Source organism: Nelumbo nucifera, chromosome 1, assembly GCF_055504915.1.
Source record: "Nelumbo nucifera cultivar China Antique chromosome 1, China Antique-T2T, whole genome shotgun sequence".
Classification (NCBI taxonomy): domain Eukaryota; kingdom Viridiplantae; phylum Streptophyta; class Magnoliopsida; order Proteales; family Nelumbonaceae; genus Nelumbo; species Nelumbo nucifera.
In genome coordinates, this window is record NC_142649.1 from 190,750,138 (window position 1) to 190,772,787 (window position 22,650).

The 22,650-nt window shown below is 40.3% G+C and overlaps 1 protein-coding gene across 1 annotated transcript in view; it reads right to left on the minus strand.

The window, feature by feature from the left end:
- LOC104596239 (uncharacterized) overlaps nt 1-22,256 on the minus strand; it is a 35,651-nt gene extending 13,395 nt beyond the window's left edge. Inside the window, exons 1-6 of the mRNA XM_010257317.3 lie at nt 21,989-22,256; nt 21,138-21,263; nt 19,825-19,923; nt 16,390-16,532; nt 13,952-14,060; nt 12,916-13,023 (exon numbers count right to left, since the gene is read on the minus strand). Of these exons, the coding sequence (XP_010255619.1) occupies nt 12,916-13,023; nt 13,952-14,060; nt 16,390-16,532; nt 19,825-19,923; nt 21,138-21,263; nt 21,989-22,060 (657 nt within the window). The 5' untranslated portion in view covers nt 22,061-22,256. The remainder of the gene's footprint in view (nt 1-12,915; nt 13,024-13,951; nt 14,061-16,389; nt 16,533-19,824; nt 19,924-21,137; nt 21,264-21,988) is intronic.
- Between the last annotated feature and the right edge of the window lie 394 nt (nt 22,257-22,650).

Sequence of the window (22,650 nt, forward strand, 5' to 3'; positions counted from 1 at the left end):
TTTCGTGGGCAAGTCTTCAAGTACCTAAGAATTCTTTCCACTGCTCTCATATGAGGAATCTTTGGAGAGTGCATGAACTAGCTGACAACATGTACAGCATAAGCAATATCTGTTCGAGTGAGAGACAGATATATCAACTTCCCTACTAGTTTTTGGTATCTTTCTTTATCAAGGTAGTCCTCTCCAACTGATTCCTGTAGACCATGGTTCTATTCTATTGGAGTATCTGCTGGTCTACACCCCATCATACCTGTCTCCCCTAGAAGGTCAAGGACATACTTCCGCTGACATATATAGATGCCCTCTTGTGACCTAGCAACTTCAATTCCAAGGAAGTATCTTAGATGGCCCAAGTCTTTGATCTCAAACTCAGAAGCCAAGAACTCCTTTAATCATTTTATCTCTTCCAGATCATTCCCTGTAATCACCATATCATCCACATAGACGATGAGTACTGTAAGTCGGCTATTCTGTTTCCTTATGAACGAAGTATGATCTGCACCACTTTGAGTGTATCCCACTCTCTTTATGGCCCCACAAAGTCTCTCAAACCAAGCCCGAGGAGACTGCTTAAGGCCATATAATGCTTTCCTCAGTTTACATACTTTCCCATCAAAGCCATAACCTGGTGGAGGATCCATGAATACCTCTTCACGTAGATCACCATTTAGAAAAGCGTTCTTCACATCCAACTGATGTAGCTCCCATGAGAAAATCTGTAGCTAATGACAATAAGACCCGGATTGTGCTGAGCTTCGCGATTGGAGCAAAGGTCTCTTTGTAGTCAATCCCTTCCTTTTGAGTAAACCCCTTTGCCACAAGTCTAGCCTTGTATCTTTCAATGGACCCGTCCTTCCTATGCTTTACAGTGAACATCCACTTGCATCGCATAATGCTCTTCCCTTCTGGTAGATCCACTAATTCCCAAGTCCTTGCTTTCATTAAGGCTTTCATTTCTTCATTCATAGCCTCTTTCCATCTTGGATCAGACACCTACCTCTGAGTACCTAGTAGGAACATGCACGGAGGAGAGAGCAGACACAAAGGAATAATAACGAGGAGATAAACGTGAGTAAGAAACAAATTCAGCAATGGGGTGTCGGATAGTACAAGAACGAGTAGACTTACGAAGAGCAATAGGAAGATCCAAATCAGAAGTATGAGTGATAGGATTACCTGGAGCTGCTAAGGCAGATTGATCCGAGTCCGATTGATTGCTGCCATGAGTTAGAGGGTATTTTTTCCTTCTGTTGTAGGTGATTCTTATATCTTTTTGTTGCTTACTGGCATCCTTAGTTACATCTGCAGAGTGGTAATAGGTGCAATGGGAGCCTCACTAAGTTCACCCGGGATGCTACAACTAGGAGAATCAGGAGGACAAGATGGAAGGCCCGAGGCAGAAAGAGGCACAAAAAAGGAGAGGAAAGAAGAATCCTCTTCCATCCCACTAGTCTCCCCCTGAAGAGGATTCTGGAAAGAATGAAAATAGGATTGAGACTCAAAAAATACATCTTTTGTGACATATTTCTTCTTGGTGACGGGATCATAACACTTGTAACATTTTTGTGTAGGAGAGTACCCTAGAAAGATTCCTTTCGTAGCCCTAGGATCCAACTTGGTCTTCTTTGGATCCTTTACATGTATAAAACATACACAACCAAAGACTCTAGGTGGAAGAGGAAAGTCTGGAAGATTAGGGCAAAGGACAGAGAAAGGAGTTTTCATACCCAACACCTTGGGTGGCATCCGGTTTATCAGATATGATGTGGTAAGGACTGTTTGAGACCAGTAGTGCTTGGGAACCTTGTGCTGAAATAATAAAGCTCGAGCGGTCTCCAATAAGTGTATTTTTGCACTCAGCAACCCCATTTTGTTGAGGGGTACTAGCACAAGATGACTGATGTAGCATGCCAGCATCTTCCATGAACAGGTTCAAGGATCTTTCCAAATATTCAGCAGCATTGTCTGAACGGAATTGCTTAATCTTCTTGTCAAATTGAGTTTCAATCATTTTACAAAATGCCATGGTTATCCGTGGCACTTCATCACGTCCTTTTAACAAATAGATCCATATGCATCGTGAGTAGTGATCAATAAAGTAATGAAAGTCATCCACAGAAACAAGGGGTGAAGGGCCCCAAACATCAAAATGGACCAAATCAAAAGAGCTTGAATTTCATTACTAGAAATTGGATAAAGAGTTCTACATTGTTTTGACAATTGACACACTTCACAAACTAAACTTTGACTCGAAATACCCTTGAATAATTCAGGAAACAACCCTTGCAATGATGAAAAAGGTAAATGACCTAGCCTAGCATGCCACAAGTGTAACCTAGCTATTGACTCCTCATTATTCTGACTACCGGTAGCAGATGATTGTAAGGCCGAACTTATGTCTGCATAGAGACCTCCACACTCATGACCGCTCCCAATCGTTCTCTTCGTCAATCTATCCTGAAAGACACAATGAGTAGGAAAGAAAGTTACGTTACAGTTTAAATTCTTGGTAAACTTCGAAACAGATAAGAGATTGGAAGTAAGATTTGGAACATGTAGAATAGATTTAAGAGAGAGGTGGTTCTTGCTTAGGTCAACCCCCCCTCCCAGAGATGGTGGAGAGGGAACCATCAGCAACTCTCATCTTATCTTGGCCAGAGATCAATTGGTAAGAAGAAAATAAAGAGGACATGTGTGCCATGTGGTCAGTTACACCGGAATCAATAATCCAAGAAGTAGAGTCTATAGAACTAGTTGTGCTATAAGCAGAGACAACACCTGATCTAGCAAGAGAGGTGGAAGCAAGGGAATTAGTCCTTAGACGGGTTAGGGCCCGGCTAAGGACCTAGATGTGGAGGAATTAGCAGTCTGTCCCATGGGAGAAGATGCAACTGAAGATGTGTTCTTCGAGCTATCACCACTGTGACTAGTAACATGATTCCCACTTACTGTTTGATTCTTCTGGGGCTTCTTGTCTTTCCTTAATGCAGCTGGTTTCAGATGAGGATAAAGAACCCAACAAGTCTCTTTTACATGCCTTTCACCACCACAATGAGAGTACTTAAGATGCCTCTTGCCTGAATGCTTGCTCCCCTTTTGGTTTGAAGAAATCAGGGCTGAATGTTCAACAGGCTGTTCAGCTGGTTGTATTTAAGTGTCAACTTGCATCTCTTTCCTCCTAACCTCTTCATTCCTTACTAGATAATAGACATGGTGTAAATCTGGCATTTCATCCCTTCCCAAAATTTGAGATCTTATGCTCTCATACATTGGGTCTAAACCAGCCAAGAACTTAAAGGCTCTACCCTCTTCAATTTGTTTTTCATGCCTCTCCTTGTCTTTTGCATTCTCCCAATCAAGAATAAGATGATGATCAAGTTCTTCCCATAGTCCTTCTAGGGTTGCAAAATACGTTGCAACTGTCATATCTCCTTGTCTCAATGCAGCAATGTCTTGGTTCAGCCTATAAATTCTGGCATTGTTCTTTCTTTGTCCATAAGTTTTAGAGACTTTCTCCCAAATCTTAGCGGTAGTAGGAAAGTGTTGAACAGTCTTGGCCACTCTTGGAGTCATCGAAGCAAGCAGCCAAGACATAACAGTAGCATTTTCCTTACGCCATACTGCATACTCCGCACTACCCACTACAGGTTCCTTCTTCTGTCCATCTAAATAACCCGTAAGTTCCCGGGAAGTAATAAAGAGCATGGCTGAAACAGACCATTCTCTGAAGTTATATTCATCCAACAATACACTAGTGATCTGCAAGCTGTGCAGATTTGGATTTTCCAGCTTAGGAGACCTCCCACCAGTTCTATTATCCTTAGAAGACACTTCTCCCGATATTGAAGACATCTCCTTCCTCTTACAGTGATCACAATTGAAAACTCAGTACAAAGAACACTATTTCAGACTTACCGAAGCTGTTGCAGGTCTGAGAACCCCTTGTAACAGGTTTGAAACCAAGAACAATCCGCCTCTGTACTGTGCTGAACACTTCTGGACTAGACTGGGCTTTGATTTCTGCTGTCGTAGACTGGGATCACCCTTATGATCTGTACTAGGACTGTCGAAGTCAGTGCTTCCACCTAGATCTGTTCCACACAGATCTCTCTTAGCAGCCGAATGGCTACTACCTGCTGCAAGGTGTCTAGTAGGGCATCGGTTTCTGGAACAAACTCCCCTTGGGCCCTACAACCAAGGGAAACCCTAGATACAGACCTTGCTGTGTTCTATGGTCAGCCCTAGGGTTTCTTCATAGTGACCAAGATAGGAGAGAGAGAGAGAGGAAAAAAGGAATGGAGAAGAGCAGAGAAAGGTGGCGGCTATAACCAAACAGACGGATTAGTGCTCTGATACCATGTTTGCTAGAACACAACAGCCAAATAAGCCAGGTCTGCCCTACTCCTTTATTCACAGCTATTTATAAGGATTACGAGGATATCACAAGACATGTAAATGGGACTGTTCATGGCTGACGTGTCTTCCTTGTGTACATGAAACGAATGGGCGGATGTTTGGCTCCCTTCATTGGGTTGTGCTTCTCATGGGCTTCAGTTGGCAATGCGGGCCAGTCCCCGAGCTGGCTAGTGGTATCAGCCTGAGCTGCCACATGGACTGGGGCCTCAACAACTCGCCCCTCCTTCAAAACAACCTTGTCCTCAAGATTGAAGCCTGGAAACATCCTCTTGAGGTTGTCACAATCTTCCCAGGATGCATCCTCCTTTGGCAGGTGCTTCCAAACCACCAAAGCTTCCTTGTGGACTGCCTTACCCCTTTTAATCCACCTCAGATCTCGAACCACCATCGGCTTAGGCTGCAGAGGCATCCCCCATCATCGAACTCGGGCAATGTGGGGCTAGCATCCACCTAAGGCCCTATGCTCTTTTTAAGTAGGGAGACATGGAAAACGGGGTGAATGCGAGAGGATGGAGGAAGGTCCAATCTGTATGCCACCTCCCTTACTCGGCCCACTATTCGAAAGGGCCCAAAAAACCGAGGTGCAAATTTAGGCCACTTCCGATGGGCTACTGACACCTGGCAGTAGGGCTGAAGTTTAAGGAACACGAACTCCCCTTCCTAATAGGTCACCAGCCTGTGCTTCTTGTCATACTAGGCCTTCATCTGCCGTTGGGCCCGAGTCAAATGCTCCTTCAAGGATTCTAAAACTTCATCTCTTTGTTGTAGCTTTTCTTCAACCTCTGCTACCGCTGTAGAGCCAACTTCATAGGGAAGTATTAGGGGTGGTTCCCTCCCATATAGTGCCTTAAATGGGCTCATCCACAACGATGAGTGATAGGTGGTATTGTGCCACAGCTCGGCCCATGGTAGCCACTGCATCCACTGTTTGGGCCTTTCCCCCGTAAAGCACCTCAAATAAGTTTCCAGGCACCTGTTAACAACTTCAGTCTGACAGTCGGCTTGTGGGTGGTAACTGGTGGTGTGGTTCAACTGAGTCCCCCTGGGCTTTAAAATATTCAGTCCAGAAGCAGCTCATGAAAGGCGGGTCCCTATCCGTCACAATGGACCAAGGGGTTCCATGGAGTCGGGTCACCTCCTTCAAAAAGGTGCGTGCCACCTGGGCCGCCGTATATGGGTGCGCCAGCCCAACAAAATGGTCGTATTTGGTTAATCTGTCCACAACCACTATGATCACTGATTTACCCATGGAGATTGGAAGTCCCGTGATAAAATCCATGGTTATATCTTCCCATACCAGTGCTGGAATTGGAAGGGACTACAACAATCCTGCTGGAGTTTGGTGATCAGATTTGTAACATTGGAAAGTAGGGCACTGTGCTACAAACTGCTGGACGACCTTCTTCATCCCTGACCAAAACAAGTGCTGGCTTACCCTTCGGTAGATCCAGAGTATTCCCGAATGGCCACCCAGGGCAGAACAGTGAAATAGCTGAAGCAACTCCGGGAGAAACTTCGATTGGGCTGCAATCACCAGGTGTCCTTTAAAGAAAAAATCTGGCCCCACTAAGTAGAACCCTGGGGTTGTAGCGGGATCTCCCTTAAGTTTCTGAACAAGCTTCTGAATTGTTTCATCCAGGTGGGCTTCTTCCTTGAGCCTGGTCACGATAGGAAAGTTAGGATGGGATTCGCCCAACATGGACACTTCATGGCTGCGGGACAAAGCGTCCACCGCTTTGTTCATTGTACCGGGCCTGTACTCTACTCGATAGTCAAACCCCAACAACTTATACAACCACTTCTGCTGATCTGGACTGTGCACTGGTTGTTCTAACAAGTGTTTGAGTCTCTGGTGATCAGTACGGATGACAAAGGAATGGCCCAACAGATAGGATAGCCACTTCAACACCGAGAGGACAACCGCCATCAGCTCTTTATCATAGGTAGACTTCAGCTGGGTTTAGGTAGATAATGCTTTATTGAAGTAGGCAATGGGTCTTCCCTATTGCATGAAGACTGCTCCCACTCTGGATTTAGATGCATCACACTCTACTACGAATTCTTGTGAAAAGTCCAGTAAGGCGAGAGTGGGTGGTGTGGACAGGGCCTGTTTGAGAGCCTAGAATGCGGCTTGGGCCTGGTCATTTCAAAGAAATACATTCTTTTTGAGTAGCTGGGTCAGTGGGCCAGCCATCAGGCTGTAATTCTTTAACTAGAATGGGCCAGTTAACTACGGCTGCAATCTTGTCAGGGTCAATTCTAACCTGGCCTTGAGAGACAATATGGCCTAGGTAGTGCACCTCCGTCTGGCCGAGTAGGCATTTGTCTTTCTTGGCATAAAGTCAATGCTGCCTCAAGACCCCCAAAGTAACTTTCAGATGTTGTAGATGAGATTCCCAACTGTCACTGTACACCAAGATGTCATCAAAGAATACCAGGATAAATTGCCTGAGGTAAGGCCGAAATATATCATTCATTAAAGCTTGAAAAGTGAACGGTGCATTAGTTAGCCCGAAGGGCATAACAAGGAATTCATAGTGCCTGTCGTGAGTTCGGAATTCCGTTTTCGGCACATCCTCCAGGTGGACCCGGATCTGGTGGTATCCGGCCCTCAAGTCTAGTTTGGAAAACAACATGGCAGCTCCTAATTCATCCAACATCTCATCGATAACTAGTATAGGAAATTTTTCCTTTACAGTGATGTGGCTCAAGGCCCGGTAGTCTACACAGAATCTCCATGTGCCATCCTTTTTCTTGACTAGCAGGATGAGAGAGGAAAAAGGGCTGGAGCTGGGCTATATCATTCCCTTCTTCTTCAAGTCAACTACAATTTTCTCAATTTCAGACTTCTGAAAATGGGGATAGCGGTACGATTTTACATTAGCCAGTCCTGCTCCTGGCATGGGGGGAATCTTATGGTCTTGGTTCCATTTCAGAGGGAGGTCCATGGGCTCTTGGAAAATATCTTGGTAAGTTTGCAGCAGCCTGGATAATTCTGTGGGGTCCCCTCCTAGGCCCACTGAACCCGGTGGATGGTAGAGTGTGGGTCCCACAGGGTTGCCTCCCAAATAGAGAATGACAGGTGGGGAGAAATGGTGCCTTGGTTTGATTGTCAGGCTTAATTCTTCTTGCAATGGGGGCCCCGGGTCGAGGCCTTGGAGAGTGCAACTTTACCCATCTACTATGAAATACATGGTCAGACGAGCCCAATCGGCAGTCACTGGGCCCAACTATCGAAGCCACTAGACGCCCAAAATCACATCAGGCCCCCTTAACTCCAACTGGTGCAGATCAGTTTGGAGTAAGTGCCCTTGCACTTTGATTTTCACCGCTTTACAAACCCTGTCACAACCGAGTTTGTGTCCATTAGCTACATGGACTAACAAGGCTGGCACGGGCTCCACCACTAAATGAAGCTGGTCAACTAGCTATTTTGAAACAAAATTTAGAGAGCTCCCGCTATCCACTAATATTGCCATCTGGTTATCTTTGATCACCGCTCTAAGCTTCATGGTTTGAGGCGAGGAAGAGCCAGTCAAGGCATGGAGGGAGATCTCCGGCCCTTGCTCTGTAGATTCCTCGTTAACTTCCGAGGTCCCGTCTTCAACGACGAGACCCTCCTCCTCAGGATCCTCTGGCTCCAATAGGAAAAGTTGGGGTTTCTTGCAATGGTGCCCAGATCCGAATTTTTCATCGCAATTATAGCAAAGTCCACGCTCGCAACGTAACTACATCTCCACCCAGGAAATTCGCCTAAGAGGTAAACCATTCGGTCCGACCAGTCTGGACGGACCCAGATCAGTTTTGCTTGGGGGAGTCTAGAAAATTGGTCCAGCCGGGGCTGGTTTAGTTACCCATCTAAGCTTGTTCAGTCTTTTTTCATGCAGGCGGGCTAAGTGAGCCACCGCATTTACGGTGACCAGTTGCAGGGCCTTTACTGACGGAAGGTGAGATCCATCATATGGATGGCCGAACCATGCTATGGTTGGGCGAATTTTCAAAAATTTTTTTCAGCCTTCCGGGAATCGTATTCCCTAGTTTCAGAAAAACTGCATTTCTCTAGGATCATCCTTGCACCGAAACCGGATCAGATTTGAAATCAAAAGGAGTGAGATGCATACCTGATACAGATTCCACATATGTAGCTCCCAAAGAGGTAGTTCACACCCAAATTGAATCCCAAAACTAGCTTCCACTGAAGATGGTGCAGCTTGGAATGAAGCCGGTTCAGCAACGCAGTTTTCAGCAAAACTGCAACGAACTGTATGGATCGAACAAGGGAGGTGAGCACAAAATTTCTCTGAAATTTTCTTGCAAAAATCAAAGGTAGAACTGATCAAAATCAGTCCAAGAAACTGGAGGTCGAACTAGGGTTTCTGGGCGGCAAGAGCAAAGAGAGAGAGAACTGAAAGCAGAGTTGTCTGGAGCAATTCGATCTCCTCTTCTCTTAATTCTTAAGGAACACCTCTCCTAATCGAATTAGGAGGTTTGTAATTCAAATCTTTATTTGGATCTGGACTCTATTAGTGGATAGGTCTTATCTTCTTATGAGAATGGGTGCTCCAAACCCATATTCGCCCATGTCACATGACTGCTTAAGTTATCATGTGACATCTTGATTAATCCCATTAATCATGGGCCTTAGGCCCATTAAGCAAGTGGCTCACGTCCCAAGATAGTTGCTGGCCCATTTAGGTTCAATTTGTATGGCATGGGACCCCAACAATGACCTCAAATAAGCCCACATGTATCTGTACATCAATCTGATTGGAGCTAAGGGCATACACTGTCTAACATTTACTTCATATCGGATTTCATCCCTTAAACCCCCTAAGAAGGCTCGCACCAATGCCGATTCAAGCCACCCATAAACCCGAGAAGCCAACCTCTCAAATTCGTTCTGATACTCCCTCACCGTCCCCATTTGTTTCAGTCTCGATAGAGCTTCGTCAAAGTTCTCAAACCCTGATGGTCCAAAACGGTGACAGATGGCCTCTTTAAATTCCGTCCACCCAATCTGAGCGTTTGAACATCGATACCACTGAAGCCATCGGATGGCTTCCCCTTCCAAATGGATCAGAGCCATCGGCACATGCTGATCCCCGGGATTTCATTTATCTCAAAGAATCTTTTTGCTTTAAATATCCAGGAAATAGGATCCTCACCTGAGAACGTGGGAAACACCAACTTGGCCATCCTTCCGAATCCGGAACCTGCGTGCGAGTGGCCGGAGTGGCTGGAGCCTTCGTTATCCCCTTCGCGCATGTTGGAATGAGACGACCTTTGAAACTCTCTAGACACCACTGAATTGGAATCCTTCAACTCCTTCAGCTCCCCGAACACCTTGTGAAGCTCTTCTTCGATCTTGTCAACTCGATCCTCTATCGCTGAGGATCTCGTGCTCATCATCTTGCTTCCGTCAGCTGCTCCGATACCAATTTGATGGGATACTACCCACCAAAGAGGTCTCTTCGAGGGAGACCTAACCTCCTATGAAGAGAAGAAGAAGAAGAAGAAGAAGAAGAAGAAGAAAAATGAAATAAGCCAGGTCAAACTTACTCCTTTACTCACAACTATTTATAAGGATTACAAGGATATCATGAGACATGTGCACGGCTAATGTGTCTTCCTTGTGTACATGAAACGAATGGGCGAAATTTTGGCTCCCTTCATTGGGTTGTGCTTCTCGTGGGCTTTAGTCAGCAACATGGGCTGGCCCCCGAGCTGGCTAGTGGTATGGGCCTAAGCTACCACATGGACTAGGGCCTCAACAGGTTATGGAAGAAGAAAAGAAGGGAAGAGAGAAAAAGAATTCGAACCTCTCTCTCTAGCCCCCTTTCATCACTTTTATTAATAAATCTAAGTCGGAATACAATTACTTGGATGCCCTTAATGGGGCAGCCAGCACTAAAGAAATAATTAAAGAAAATAAAAGAAGGCCCACAACTACAAAACATAACTTTTAAATACTACTTAAAAGAAATAAAGAACGCTAAGGCCCATTCAGCCCAAATATATAATGTACATTTATTAATTTATAATATATAAAAAAATATAAAATATATAATATGCATAAATATACATAAAATATATAGAAATATATGTATACCGGTCAGTTTGGTTAACCGCAGCTTTTCCATATGGGTTAACCGAAACTGAACCGGTACCTTTGGTTTTCTAAAAATACCAACCGAAACTAACCGGTTCAGTTAACTGGAATTTTTGGTTCAATTTCATCGGTTCGGTTTGGTTTTTTGGTTTTTCTTGCTCACCCCTATAGGTAGTAGCCATTGTACCTAAGTGTGCAAAAGTTGATGAAGGAGTAGGAGGTATAATAATTGGTGAGACTGTCTAGTAATACCAACATCACTCTACAATAAGGTGGCTCTAATTACAACCAAGGCATCAAGAGAACTTGATCTTCTACTAGATGTGGATGGAGCCTCTGTAGTCACAGTTGTGTTGGCATTCCCTTTCTTATTCTTGAGCCTTGCTAGAATAAGTTGAGGGCGAAACTTACAACAAGTATCCGTGGTGTGTTTTGGTTTCTTACAGTAATCACAAAACACTTCGCTCTTTTCCTCCTCTTTCATTTCCTTCTCCTTATCTCCTCCAACTTTCGGCTTTATAGCAGCTAAAGTTAATTCCATATGTGGAACCTATAGCATAACCTTCCTTCTACTCTCCTCACTATGTACTATGGAGTAAGCCTAAGATAAGGTGATGCTATCTCTAGTAAGAAGTTGTCTCACAATATCATAATCTGAATTTAATCCAACAAGGAACTCAAACACCCTATTTGTCTCACAACTAGCTTCCTATATGTTGTTGTATCCTTTTGGCTCTCCCACTCAATTGTTTCCAAGTGATCTATCTTATGCCACAATGATTTTAGGGTGGAGAAGTAAACAGATACAGGTTTCTCCCCCTGTTTAAGGTTGTCCACCTCACTTTTCAGCTCATATGCTCTAACACTAAGGGGCTAAGAATAGGTTTCTTTCATATTATCCCAAATTTCTTTAGTTGTCTTTGCCCAAAGATAGTTCCTGCTAATATGGAGCTGCATGGAATTGCATAACCAAGTCATAACAAGATAATTTTCTTGAACCCACTTAGCATGAGATGAATTCTCCTTTGCTGGTTTTTTTTTGTCTCCTGTCACATATCCCAATTTGCCTCTTCCTCCAATAGCCATCATGGCCAATTGAGCACACTCTAAATAATTTGTTCCTTCAAATTTCACAGTTGTAATCTGAAAAGAGTTGTTGTCAACAACACTTCCATCAACCATAGGTCCTTCTCCATAGGATTTAGATTCATTCCCAGTTGTTTCCATGCTGAGTATACCCCAAAGAAATCACATAGTAGTAAAAACTGCACAATTTTACCCTTTTTTTCACAAACCAGTCCTTTCAAGAGCTGTTCAGTAATCTTCACACCAGAAACAGCTCACAAGCTTCTCCTGGAATCCAAGACAGAGGAATAGCAGATGAGAAAAGAAGGTTACAGCCCATAGCTGATCACTCTCCTGATGAAACCCTAGAATCAGCCCTGGAGAAAACCTAAAACTGATAACCGCTCTCTCCAGAGGATTCTAAAATACTTCTAATAGGTGTCTGTCTGAACAAGAAGGTGAAACCTACCCAGAGAAGTCTGAGCGCCACTTTCAAACACTGATTTAAGAATACAAACTGAACTGTTTTTCTGACTCTTCCTGATCACCGGGCAAATCTCCAAGATCTCAAACACCTTGGGCACCTCCAGTAGTCTCCAATGGCCTCCAAGGGCGAGTAAAGCTGTAATCTCCAGCCCTAAAAAATCCTCATGTGGCTGGCGGGATTAGGCCTACATGAGAACCCTAATCGATCTTAAACTTGGCTCTGATACCAAGTTGACAGTAACCAAAGATAATCTGATTTGTTTTAATAAGAAAACAGCAGATAAAAACAGAGAAACAAGAGAGAAGAAGAAGAAGAAGAAGAAGAAGAAGAAGAAGAAGAGAAGACAAAAGAATGAGAGAAGGGGTGCAGAAGTCTAATGAGCTGCCACCGCCACAGATTGCTATTTATATTAAACAAATAAAAGATGTTACAATGACAGGAATACCCCTACCTCCAATATGAAAGAAAGAAAAGATAAAGCTAAAAGCTAGCAGAAAAAAATAACATCAATAATAAATAAACCAGTGGGACCACAAACTAATCAGCCTTTTCTCTACCCTTTTATTGCTTGGGAGGGATTGGGCTATGTTTACCTTTTCTTATTAACTTTTTAGATATTTAAGTAGATATTTTTATGTTCATGAAAAGCTTACAGAATCTTCTCTTATGTTTAGTTCATGTAGTTCCATAATAAAACTTCTTTCAGGTTTCCCCCTTTTTGCTTTGGTTTGGAAACTGTCAATGCGCATAAAGAACTATGAGGAGTGGTTGTTTCCCAGGAGCATTGTGTATAAACTTGCAAACCAAAAGCATGGCACCATAAGTTTGAGTTTCATACATCCATTATAGTAATAAATGAATCTGAAACCAAGAGAGGTCCAACTGAAGTGGTTTCCACAGTCAAAGTTAATCTTGATGCCAGGTCATCTCTTGAGAGTGTCTCTACCTGTCATGGTACAAGAAAAACACTAGAGAACATTAATAAACAGTTTTTGCTTGTGTTACAGTGCAAAATAAAAAGCTTTTGTAAAGTTGCAAATGTGGTGGAAACACACAAAAAAGGAAAGAAAATGTAGGTATATAGTGATTAAAAAAATGATGGATTTACATTCAAAACCTCTCTCTACAACTCAAGCTTCTATTTCATTCTATGCTACATGGACACTTCAAAATGGGTGCTGTGTGTGTGAGCATGTCATACATGTACACATTGACATCAACATAATGTTGAAGGGGACTCTTCTCTTTGTCGAATCCATAATATGTGACTAAGAACCTTGAAATCATATGAATAAATTTGGGCACGATGTTTATTTGTCATACTTGATAAGTTAGTATGATTAATTGTGTGCCATTTTAATGGTTTAATGCCATTTTCATAAATTTATGCTTCTATCTTTAATTTTTTCTTTCCCAATAATTATTGCAACATAAAGAATATGTTATTAAAAACTAAAAAATATACTCCAAGTCACTGAATCTTCTTTCTAATATTTTTGGCTTAATCAATATTTCATCCCATAGATTCCAACACTCACACCTGTATGATGTAACTTCGCTTTCAATTAAAGAAGATTCACAAGAAGGTAGACCAAACCATATCTTTCCCAACACAGATATCATCATCATCATCATCATCAAAAGCCTTTTCCCAACTATAATAGGGTCAGCTGCATGAATCCTGTTTTGCCATTTCTGTTTAATGCTATATCCACTTATGAGCACTTAAATCATTTCTTACTACTTCAATGTCCTTTGTGGTTTCCCAACACACTTAGAATAAATGGACCAAGTACAATATGCTTCGTATTAAACACTTAATTACTAAGAACATTTGCTTGGAAGGACATATTTGTACATTTTGTTGATTTTACCTGGGAAACAACAAAGTCTACAGCATCTGCAATAAATGGTTCATGTGGACCATCACGAATTCCTGTTAAGACATATCTCTTCAGCAAAAAGGAAGGGGTCCAGCTAAGACTGCAAATAAGGCAGATGACAGATTAACCAAGCAAGTTTTTGGAAACAAGCAGTGCATAAAAAAAAAAAAAAAGAAATGGGTTGATTAAGAGATTTTGGTAGTGAGATGTGAACTACGTATTAATACTGATTAGCAAGTAAGCTAAAATTAACAAGTCTCCTCTCTGTCAATATGGATAATTCATACAAACGGATTATATATTTAGTCATCTCTGACATTTTTACAAGATACATCCTATACATCATGGTAGGCAATATAGATAATGCTTGCTTCTCCTGTTACAAAATTTGTTGAACTTCAAATTTCCAATCACCTTTTTAATTGGATAGCTTTTACTTCAAACATTCACTTAGTCCATTAACTCACTTCAACATTTAGTGAATGGAGATACATTTGAAAGGACAGATTCTCATTCAGAATATTGCCATCAGATGAAACCCTTGAAAGTGTTCACCCCCTTTTCCAACTGATGATAACATCATTAGAAATTAGCAGGCTGTAGCATGCTCTTACATGAGAAAGAATCTCGCATCTAGGAACCCCTTGCCATTAATACCATTAAGTTAAATTTTGATGGATGCAGCTTGGGAAACTCATGAGCCTTAAGGAGTAAGGGAGATATTCAGGAATTCTGATGGAAGAATACTAGCCTTATTTTCTAGACCCACAAACCATGGCGATTCAGCTCTATGCAGAATTATTATCAGTTACTTTGACCTATGGTGAGACTGGCTAAATCTTCAAATTTCACAGACTTACTGGTGGAAGGGGACTCAGATAATTATGGGGTGGTTTATAAGAAGTAGAACTCTTGGAAATATAGACATGTTATGAGCAATGTTTTAAAACACGGAGGCGTGACGCGAGGCGTTCCACTACCTAGAAGTGTGAGGCATAGTTAAGCCTCCCAAACACAAGGAGGCGTAAGCCTCCTTAAGCAGAGGGGGGATGAGAGAAAAAAGGAGGAAGAAGAGGAAGAAAAATCTTATTTTTCTTTATTTTTAATAAAAATCTTTTATATTAAGAAAAATGAAGATGCATAGCACTAGTTGAAAGGGGGAGGGATGTGGCAGCGTTTATACTTGGAACACCAATGGTCCCAAATATCCCTGTAATTTAATTAAGCTATTTGATTGCTACTGAGTAAAAAAAAAAAGAAGAAAGATTTGATGAAAAAGAGAAATGAACTAAGAAATAAGTAATTGGACATTCACATGAATGACATTGAACAAATACCTTCCAAATACCCTGTATCTTGAAATAATAAAGCCAATGCTTTTGCCTAAGAACACAATCCACATTAGAAAGGAAATCATCACAGGGATTTTTGAGATGAAACAGACTTGAAGGGAATGGGAAACCTCCCCAAAAAAATGAGCTTTAAACAGCAAGACTTAACCAAGAATATTCCTTTAGGAATCACAACCCATATCCTCCTATTATCAGAGCATTATTGAAAATCTGCAATTTAATTTTGTACAGTACAAGTCTAGCAAATGGTTTTTAAGCCATCCAAATACCTGATGGGAAGGAAAATCTAGCTAGCAAAGGTGGAAGCTGGCTCTGCTGGTAATGTCAGTGGATATAGTTAGAATTAAATCTCACCTTCATTCTCGCCCTCACCCTCCCCTAAGTTTGTCTAGTATGGGAGAGAAAAGAAAAAATGATCTGTGAACTGTATAGCCCCCATACTTGAAAGAAGTTGCTTGCCATCGTGGAATGGAAAAAGGAAGCCTAGATGAATGGCTTTATTAAATCAAAGCCCTTTCAGATGGACATCATTCAGACGGCGGATCATTTAGACCTACTGATATTTTAGTTCATCATTTAAGGACATACTGACAGTAGAGTTGATAAGGTCAGTTTCCTGCACCTTCTATTCATCCTTTTTACGGAATATCAATAGGACATGCTAATATTCGTCTTGTTATAAATGTCAATGTTTATGGAATATCCATCTCTCCTTTGGAAAGTTGGAAAAGGTTAGCCAACAATGGGTATAGGTAGCAAAACAAGGATTCTCACCAAACGTTTTGTAAAACATACAACTTAAAAGCATTCTTAGTCGATAACCAATATATAAAATAGATAATGAGAGTGATCTGCATGATTCCTAATAGACTCAATCAAATGTATTTATCTGTGTTGAGAAAAGCATCTCTGAAGTTAGAATTGATCTAAAAAAAGGAGAAGGTTTGAGTGCTTAAATTTTGAATAGATACCCTTGCAATGAGAACTAAATGTAAGAAACCATGTGGTCAAAATATTCAAGACAATAAAGATTAAGCAATCTGGTCATCTAATTAACTATGACTGCTAAAAACATACACGGGGGACCACGGCATTGCAGCAGAGAAACTCTGTGTCTCCAAAAATGAATTTGAGAGTATCAATGATCGAACACGTCTTGGACGATACTGTGCAAAAAGTTGAGCTAGGAAGCCTCCCAATGATGTTCCATAAAGATGTACCTATTAAATAAGATTGATCAGCCCATTCAGGAGAAACTCGGGCTGTCAAGAAGAAACACCATAATGGAAAAAAGATGTTTACAATTATGGAAAAAAACACCATTAACACTGAATAAGAGTTACATAACACTAAATCACAATTAGGAATCTGTAATGCTTCTCTATGTTTACTTTGCTATGTTTAGGATTTGAGAATTAATGGGTGAAATTGTTGGTCCATCAGTTTACTTTGAGTGTGAGAATTGTTCAAAACTATTGGATTTTGGCTGATTTTAATTGTATTTTAGTTCATAAGATGTCTTGTTTATTAAATTGGATTTACCAACTTTTGAGATACACATGCACATAGATGCACATATACACTTTTCCTGAAAGGAAATTCTCTTGATATCATATAGATATTGCTATTTTTTCTCTTCTTCCATTGCTTATAGTTCTGCTACCCCCATGCCCCACCATCAGTTTGTTATGTTAAAAGTTTATGCAATAGTGGATGTTGAATGGCTCAAAACCTGACCATTTTTTTATCAGTGACAGAAATCACATTTTATTAATGTTATAAAATGAAAAATGTAAGCCCAGAATTCTAAGGTCTTTGAAATGAAGGGCAATACAAAGGGTAATACGGTTACAAGCTAAGAAAAAGAATCTGAAAAATCACCTGCTGTTACAGATCAGTTACAGACCCTGGTAAATCCCATAACACTTCCCTATTAACTCCATTTCTTTTTAGTGAATCAGCTCTTTCATTTGCAACTCCATCTGAATCAAAAATACAGATTAGACACTGAAGATTTTGCTTCTCTCATTGAGCTCTTTCAGTCAATGACCACTTGTCACTTGACAATCAGCTTCCACCAGCAAGTCCCTCCACCCCCTTGAAGAAGCTATTTTGAGGCTGTAGCAATGCTATTAGTTCTACCCTTGTTGAATTGCCAAGGCTGAATGGACCAGAATAGCTTAATAATGTTATACCTGTTTGGTCTCTAAACAGACTACCTATCCCTGATGGACCTAACTCCTAAATTCTCTAGACAGCAGCCATTCAGTTTTAGTCCTCCCTCTTCTGGGATTATCCAGTCTTGATTCATTTATTGTCTCCTCAGTAAGTAGCTTGCTATTGAAAGCCATCCTCTAGCATCCATGATTACCCCTTTGAATTTAAAACCCAGCAAGCCACTCTTACCATAGCCAAGACTATTATGGCTTCCACAAGTTGCTACTTATTTTCAAATATTCTTGCTTTCACTCACTCCAAATTCTCAAAAAAACAAAGCTGTCCTGGTACATTGCCATTTGCTTCTTTTTATGTCTAATGTAATCAGTTGACCATAGAAGAGATCCATCAATAAATCTTCTGGTAGAGACCAAGATGAACCAAAAGGAAGAAATAAATGATTCAATACATTAATGGAGAAGGGGCAAGAGAGAAAAGGGTGATAGATGTCTCACCATTCTTAAGGCATAAGATATACCCATGAGCATCAATTAGTCTGTTTTTGTTGTGCATTTAAGAGGTGTTAATGAAGATTTCCCAACAAAAAGTTTTATCCTTACTTTTTAGGCTGAGTGGGACCACCCAAATAGCTTTGACCGGAATAGGTATAGTCAACAATGGAAATTCATCAAGGTCTTCAGAAAAGAGAGGCACAACTGTAGAAACTAGATGACTTGAGAGACTACCCTATTGTCTAAACCATCACAGACAAGGAACACATCCTTTAGTGTATCAAGGAAAACGAAAACCTCATCACTCTCAGTCTCTAAGACCTTTCCTAAAATCAGAATCTTAGGTGATACCTGAGGAGGACTAGGGACATAATATCAGCTATATGTTTGAATTTGTGCCTTGAGATAGAATAGAGTCTAGGAGACTGGACATACAAAGGTCTCTCCCCCCATGGAAACCCACTGGATTTCTTGCACACTCTAGACTTCAGTTTTTCCCATTTTTATCTGAACCTTGAATAACTGAAACATGCATTAGATGATTTAGTTTAGAGTGTGCAATCCACTACAGTCTTCTCATTCTTAAACAGAAATATGGCTGAACCTACTATTTATATTGTAAAGATAAAAGTCACTCTGCTGTGGGTATTTTAATTCATATTACTTGTTTTCAATTATATTAGCCTCATAGTTTTCAAGGCGCCCAGGCGAGGCTAGGCGACTGGGGGGCGCCTAGTCACGTAGTTGCCTAGGGGGGCGCCTAGGCATCGCCTAGGCGATGAATTTTTTTTTTATGTTAAAAAATAGATCCTAGGGTAGTTCCCTAGGTACCATAACCATATTTCTTTAATAATTATTCATGGTTTTCATAAGAAAAGTATAAATTTCATATTAAAGTATAGAAAATCAACATATTCATGAGAAGAAAAAGAAGAATGGAAATAAAATTCAAAAAATATAGGGGCTGAACCCTTATTTTTGTTATAGGAAAAGAAAAAAATAAAAAGTATTGGAAGAGGAAGAAGAAGAAGAAGTAGTAGAAGAAGAATATATGGAAGAGGAAAATGTGCTGATTAGATAAAATTTTTGGTTCTTCCTTACTTACTGGATAAACACACAAAATGATTATTTTAGTTTAATAATGTCTATTTTATAATTATAATCTCAAAAAATTATGAATGAAAAAGTATTTTATAGTAGGAAGTAGAAAAGTGTTAGGCGATTGGGCGAGGCGAGCCTCAAAGGGTGCCTTGTCGCCTAGGCGTCACCTTGACAACTATGATTAGCCTTCTTTCTTTTCATAATCACATAACATGATCACAATGTGGAGTCCACCCCCCCCCCCTATTTATCGTTAAGACAACTAGGTGTATAATCAAAGTAAAACTAGCATGCAATCAATCACTGTACTTGTTTCAGTTCTACTAGCCTTCTTTCTTTATACAATAACATCACAATGTGGCTCCACCATCCCCCATATTTTATCCTTATGACAACTAGGAGTATGATAAATGTAAAGCTAGCATGTATTTCTACTCTACCACTATTGAGAATGATGCCAAGGGCTCCTATGTTGTAATTATGAAGGATATGCTGTCTTGATGGCTTGCTCATTTAAGACATTCTTAACATTGTAAAATTTGTTAACCACATGAAGTGCATGAATGTGACATTCACACAAGTAGAGGCATAAGAAACCAAATGAAAGCAATTTGACTTATGAATGAGCACAAAAGTCAGATTTGTAGAATGGTGTGTAAATTTTGAAATGGATAACATGCCTAGAAAAAAACTAGAAAATAACAAACAAAAATAGAAATGAACAAGCAAATTATATTCTTACATGATGAACATCAACAGCGTCCAAGAACTTTTCAAATGCTTGAATCCACTCATGATGACTCCATACACGTGGTATATCAACAGAAATTACTCTGTATCCCTGAAACAAAATTTACAATCACATTTTTTCAGTTGATTACCAATGATATAAATACAACAAGACAAAACAGTAAAATAGGAATCTGCAAAAAAAATAAATAAAAAATAAATAAAACTCATAGCCAAGCCAATAACCATTTGTAGATAATGTTAAGTAAATCCAAGATCATTCTCTAAAAGAATTTTGTCACCTCTAGTTTTCGTTAGCAAGAGTCATCATATGGAATAGGAATTTTTGTTCTTTGTTGTGCTAAATTGATAATAAATATGCACCAGTTACCTACATCCAGATGATTCTAGTTTGGCAATGATGCAACATTGTTCCATTAATAGTGGTCTTTGAGCATGTGTATAAACTATAAATGTGGGGTTGCGGGGGCACATTGGACAACTTTCTAAATTCTAGGCACGCAATGCACCAAGTATATACTAGGACAAGGCAGATCAAATGCACACAAGGAGGAAAAGATATAATAATTCAGTTTGTAACCAACCTCTCCACTGACAGGTCCATTGAACTTGATGGGAGTTAATGATTATTTACCTACATTTTCAATGATTCACTTCTAGTTCTAGCTGAACTAAAATAAGAATAAATCATGTATCCAAGTTGATTTTGATATTCTAGATGGCAACAAAAGAATCATCACCCATGGTTCATGTATATGATGACTGACCCTTATTCTAGATTGCATCCAGCTTATGACAATTTCTTCTATCCACAAGGAAGTGAATCAGAACAATGAGATGTAAACTCTTAAGTAGTAAGTACCATGGGTTTGCTCAATATTTTCTGAAATAGTATGCTCACTGGGTATTTTTCCTAAACAATTTCCTGAATAAAATTCTGTAAGTATCAGGAAGAAGATTTGTATGGCTCATAAAGAAGCCTGTTTAAAGTGTTGGAACTTGGAAGCGCTGATTAGCCTGATCTCGAAAGGAAGGAGCTCACTTGCAAGAGCAATTAGATCACAACGGCATTTTTTTTGATAAATTATGGCATTTTTTTTATCTGCCTATGGATATAACATTACTGTTTGTTAAATATTTTTACCTAGATTTATCTACTATATGGTCTAAGTGGTTACTCTTTACGTCAATTTTCAGCATTGAGAGTAACATTTTCCACCGAAAAAATTCTAAATTAATTGGCAAAGCTCATTATAGGGTGCAATTTATTTATGCAGCAACAATAAGAATGGGCAAATGTATTACCTTCATGGAGAGTGACATGATCTGTTTGTAATAAACATCAGCTGTTCCTGCCGTCCCAGGGATACAGATAAGTGGAGGGACAACCTTCGGACCAAAGTCATAATACCGCCACTGCTTTGACCCAATCTACAAGAAGCAAAAGAAACTATTAGGCATCCATAACATTACTAACTTGTGAGTTCTTTTTAGATTCAATAACAACTAGGATGAGTTTTTCGCCCTCAAGGAAATCACACTATTCACAGTCAACGATATCAGATATAAAAAAGCCGTAAAAAGCAAAATCGAATAACTGAATTGATGGATATGGTGAAGAATAATTAAAAGAATATAATCTTCGAAAGCATTGACATTGTAATATGCAAAGTGATTTTCAAAGCATACACATTTCAAATTTTGGTTAACTTCGCCATTCAGAAAATTAGCGAATGCACCAAAACAGGGAGAAAACAATATTTTGACAAATAGATATTAGGCTCATTAGCTTATGTCTTACAATTTACAAAGAGAAACTAAGGTTAAAACAGTTGCAGGACAGGACTCGAAGTTACAAAATATGGCCTAGAAGCGTGTATTCAAGCATATTCGCCTCAAAATTCGTTGAACTTTGCTGGTAAATATTTGAAATCCAATTCATTAGATGATCAGACAGTTATATAATCAAGGGCAGAACAAGACTATTTTCGACAAAAACAATGCTAACATACAGAAAGATATTCAAAATGAATATGATGAGATACCCAATTGCACATGAGGCTAAGGAAGAAACCCATGATCATAATTACAGAAAAAAAAACAGAACCGAATCACAGAAAATTCTCGCATATACAGAGAGAGAGAGAGAGAGGTACAGTAATCTTGTGGAGGGGAACTTGAGACTTAAAGTGGATGTAATCTCCAGGCGCCGAAAAGACGCCTTTCATTGCTACTGACCGAATTCGCCCATTACAAAGTGTGATTTAATCGAGTCTGATCTCTCCCCCGTCTCGGAAGCTGCAACTGTAGTTGCTACTTTTTTCTTGCCTGATTAATTCGATTGACGAGAGAAGACTAGATACAGAATGTGGATTGTGACGCTCCTCCACCTCTACCTATGAAATTCAAGACCTTGTCAAAATTACTTTTTTTTTTTTTTTTTTGCTAAGTAGCTTATCAAAACTGATGTGTAATGGATTCGAACCCATTGAAGTAGCGCAAGATTATTTGATGAACCATCGTGGCGCATTTTAGATGGACCCACTCCTGCTAGGTTCGACGACGGTAGGATACATAGTTACATACAAGTTACAAGCACGCAACAACTGTTATCGGCTTTTTGGGCCGTCTACGTTCGACAGCCTTGTTCCAACGAGTTAGTATTAGCTGAACGCAAAAGGCCCAGCATCCCATTGGGCCCCATTGGGATTGTTTCTGGAGGATTATTATTAGTGGGCCCTCTTGAACGCTTGAAGTAAATGGAAGCTTAGCTTCTTCGTTGTTGTCCAAGCCCATTTCTGGGTTACGAGCAAAAATG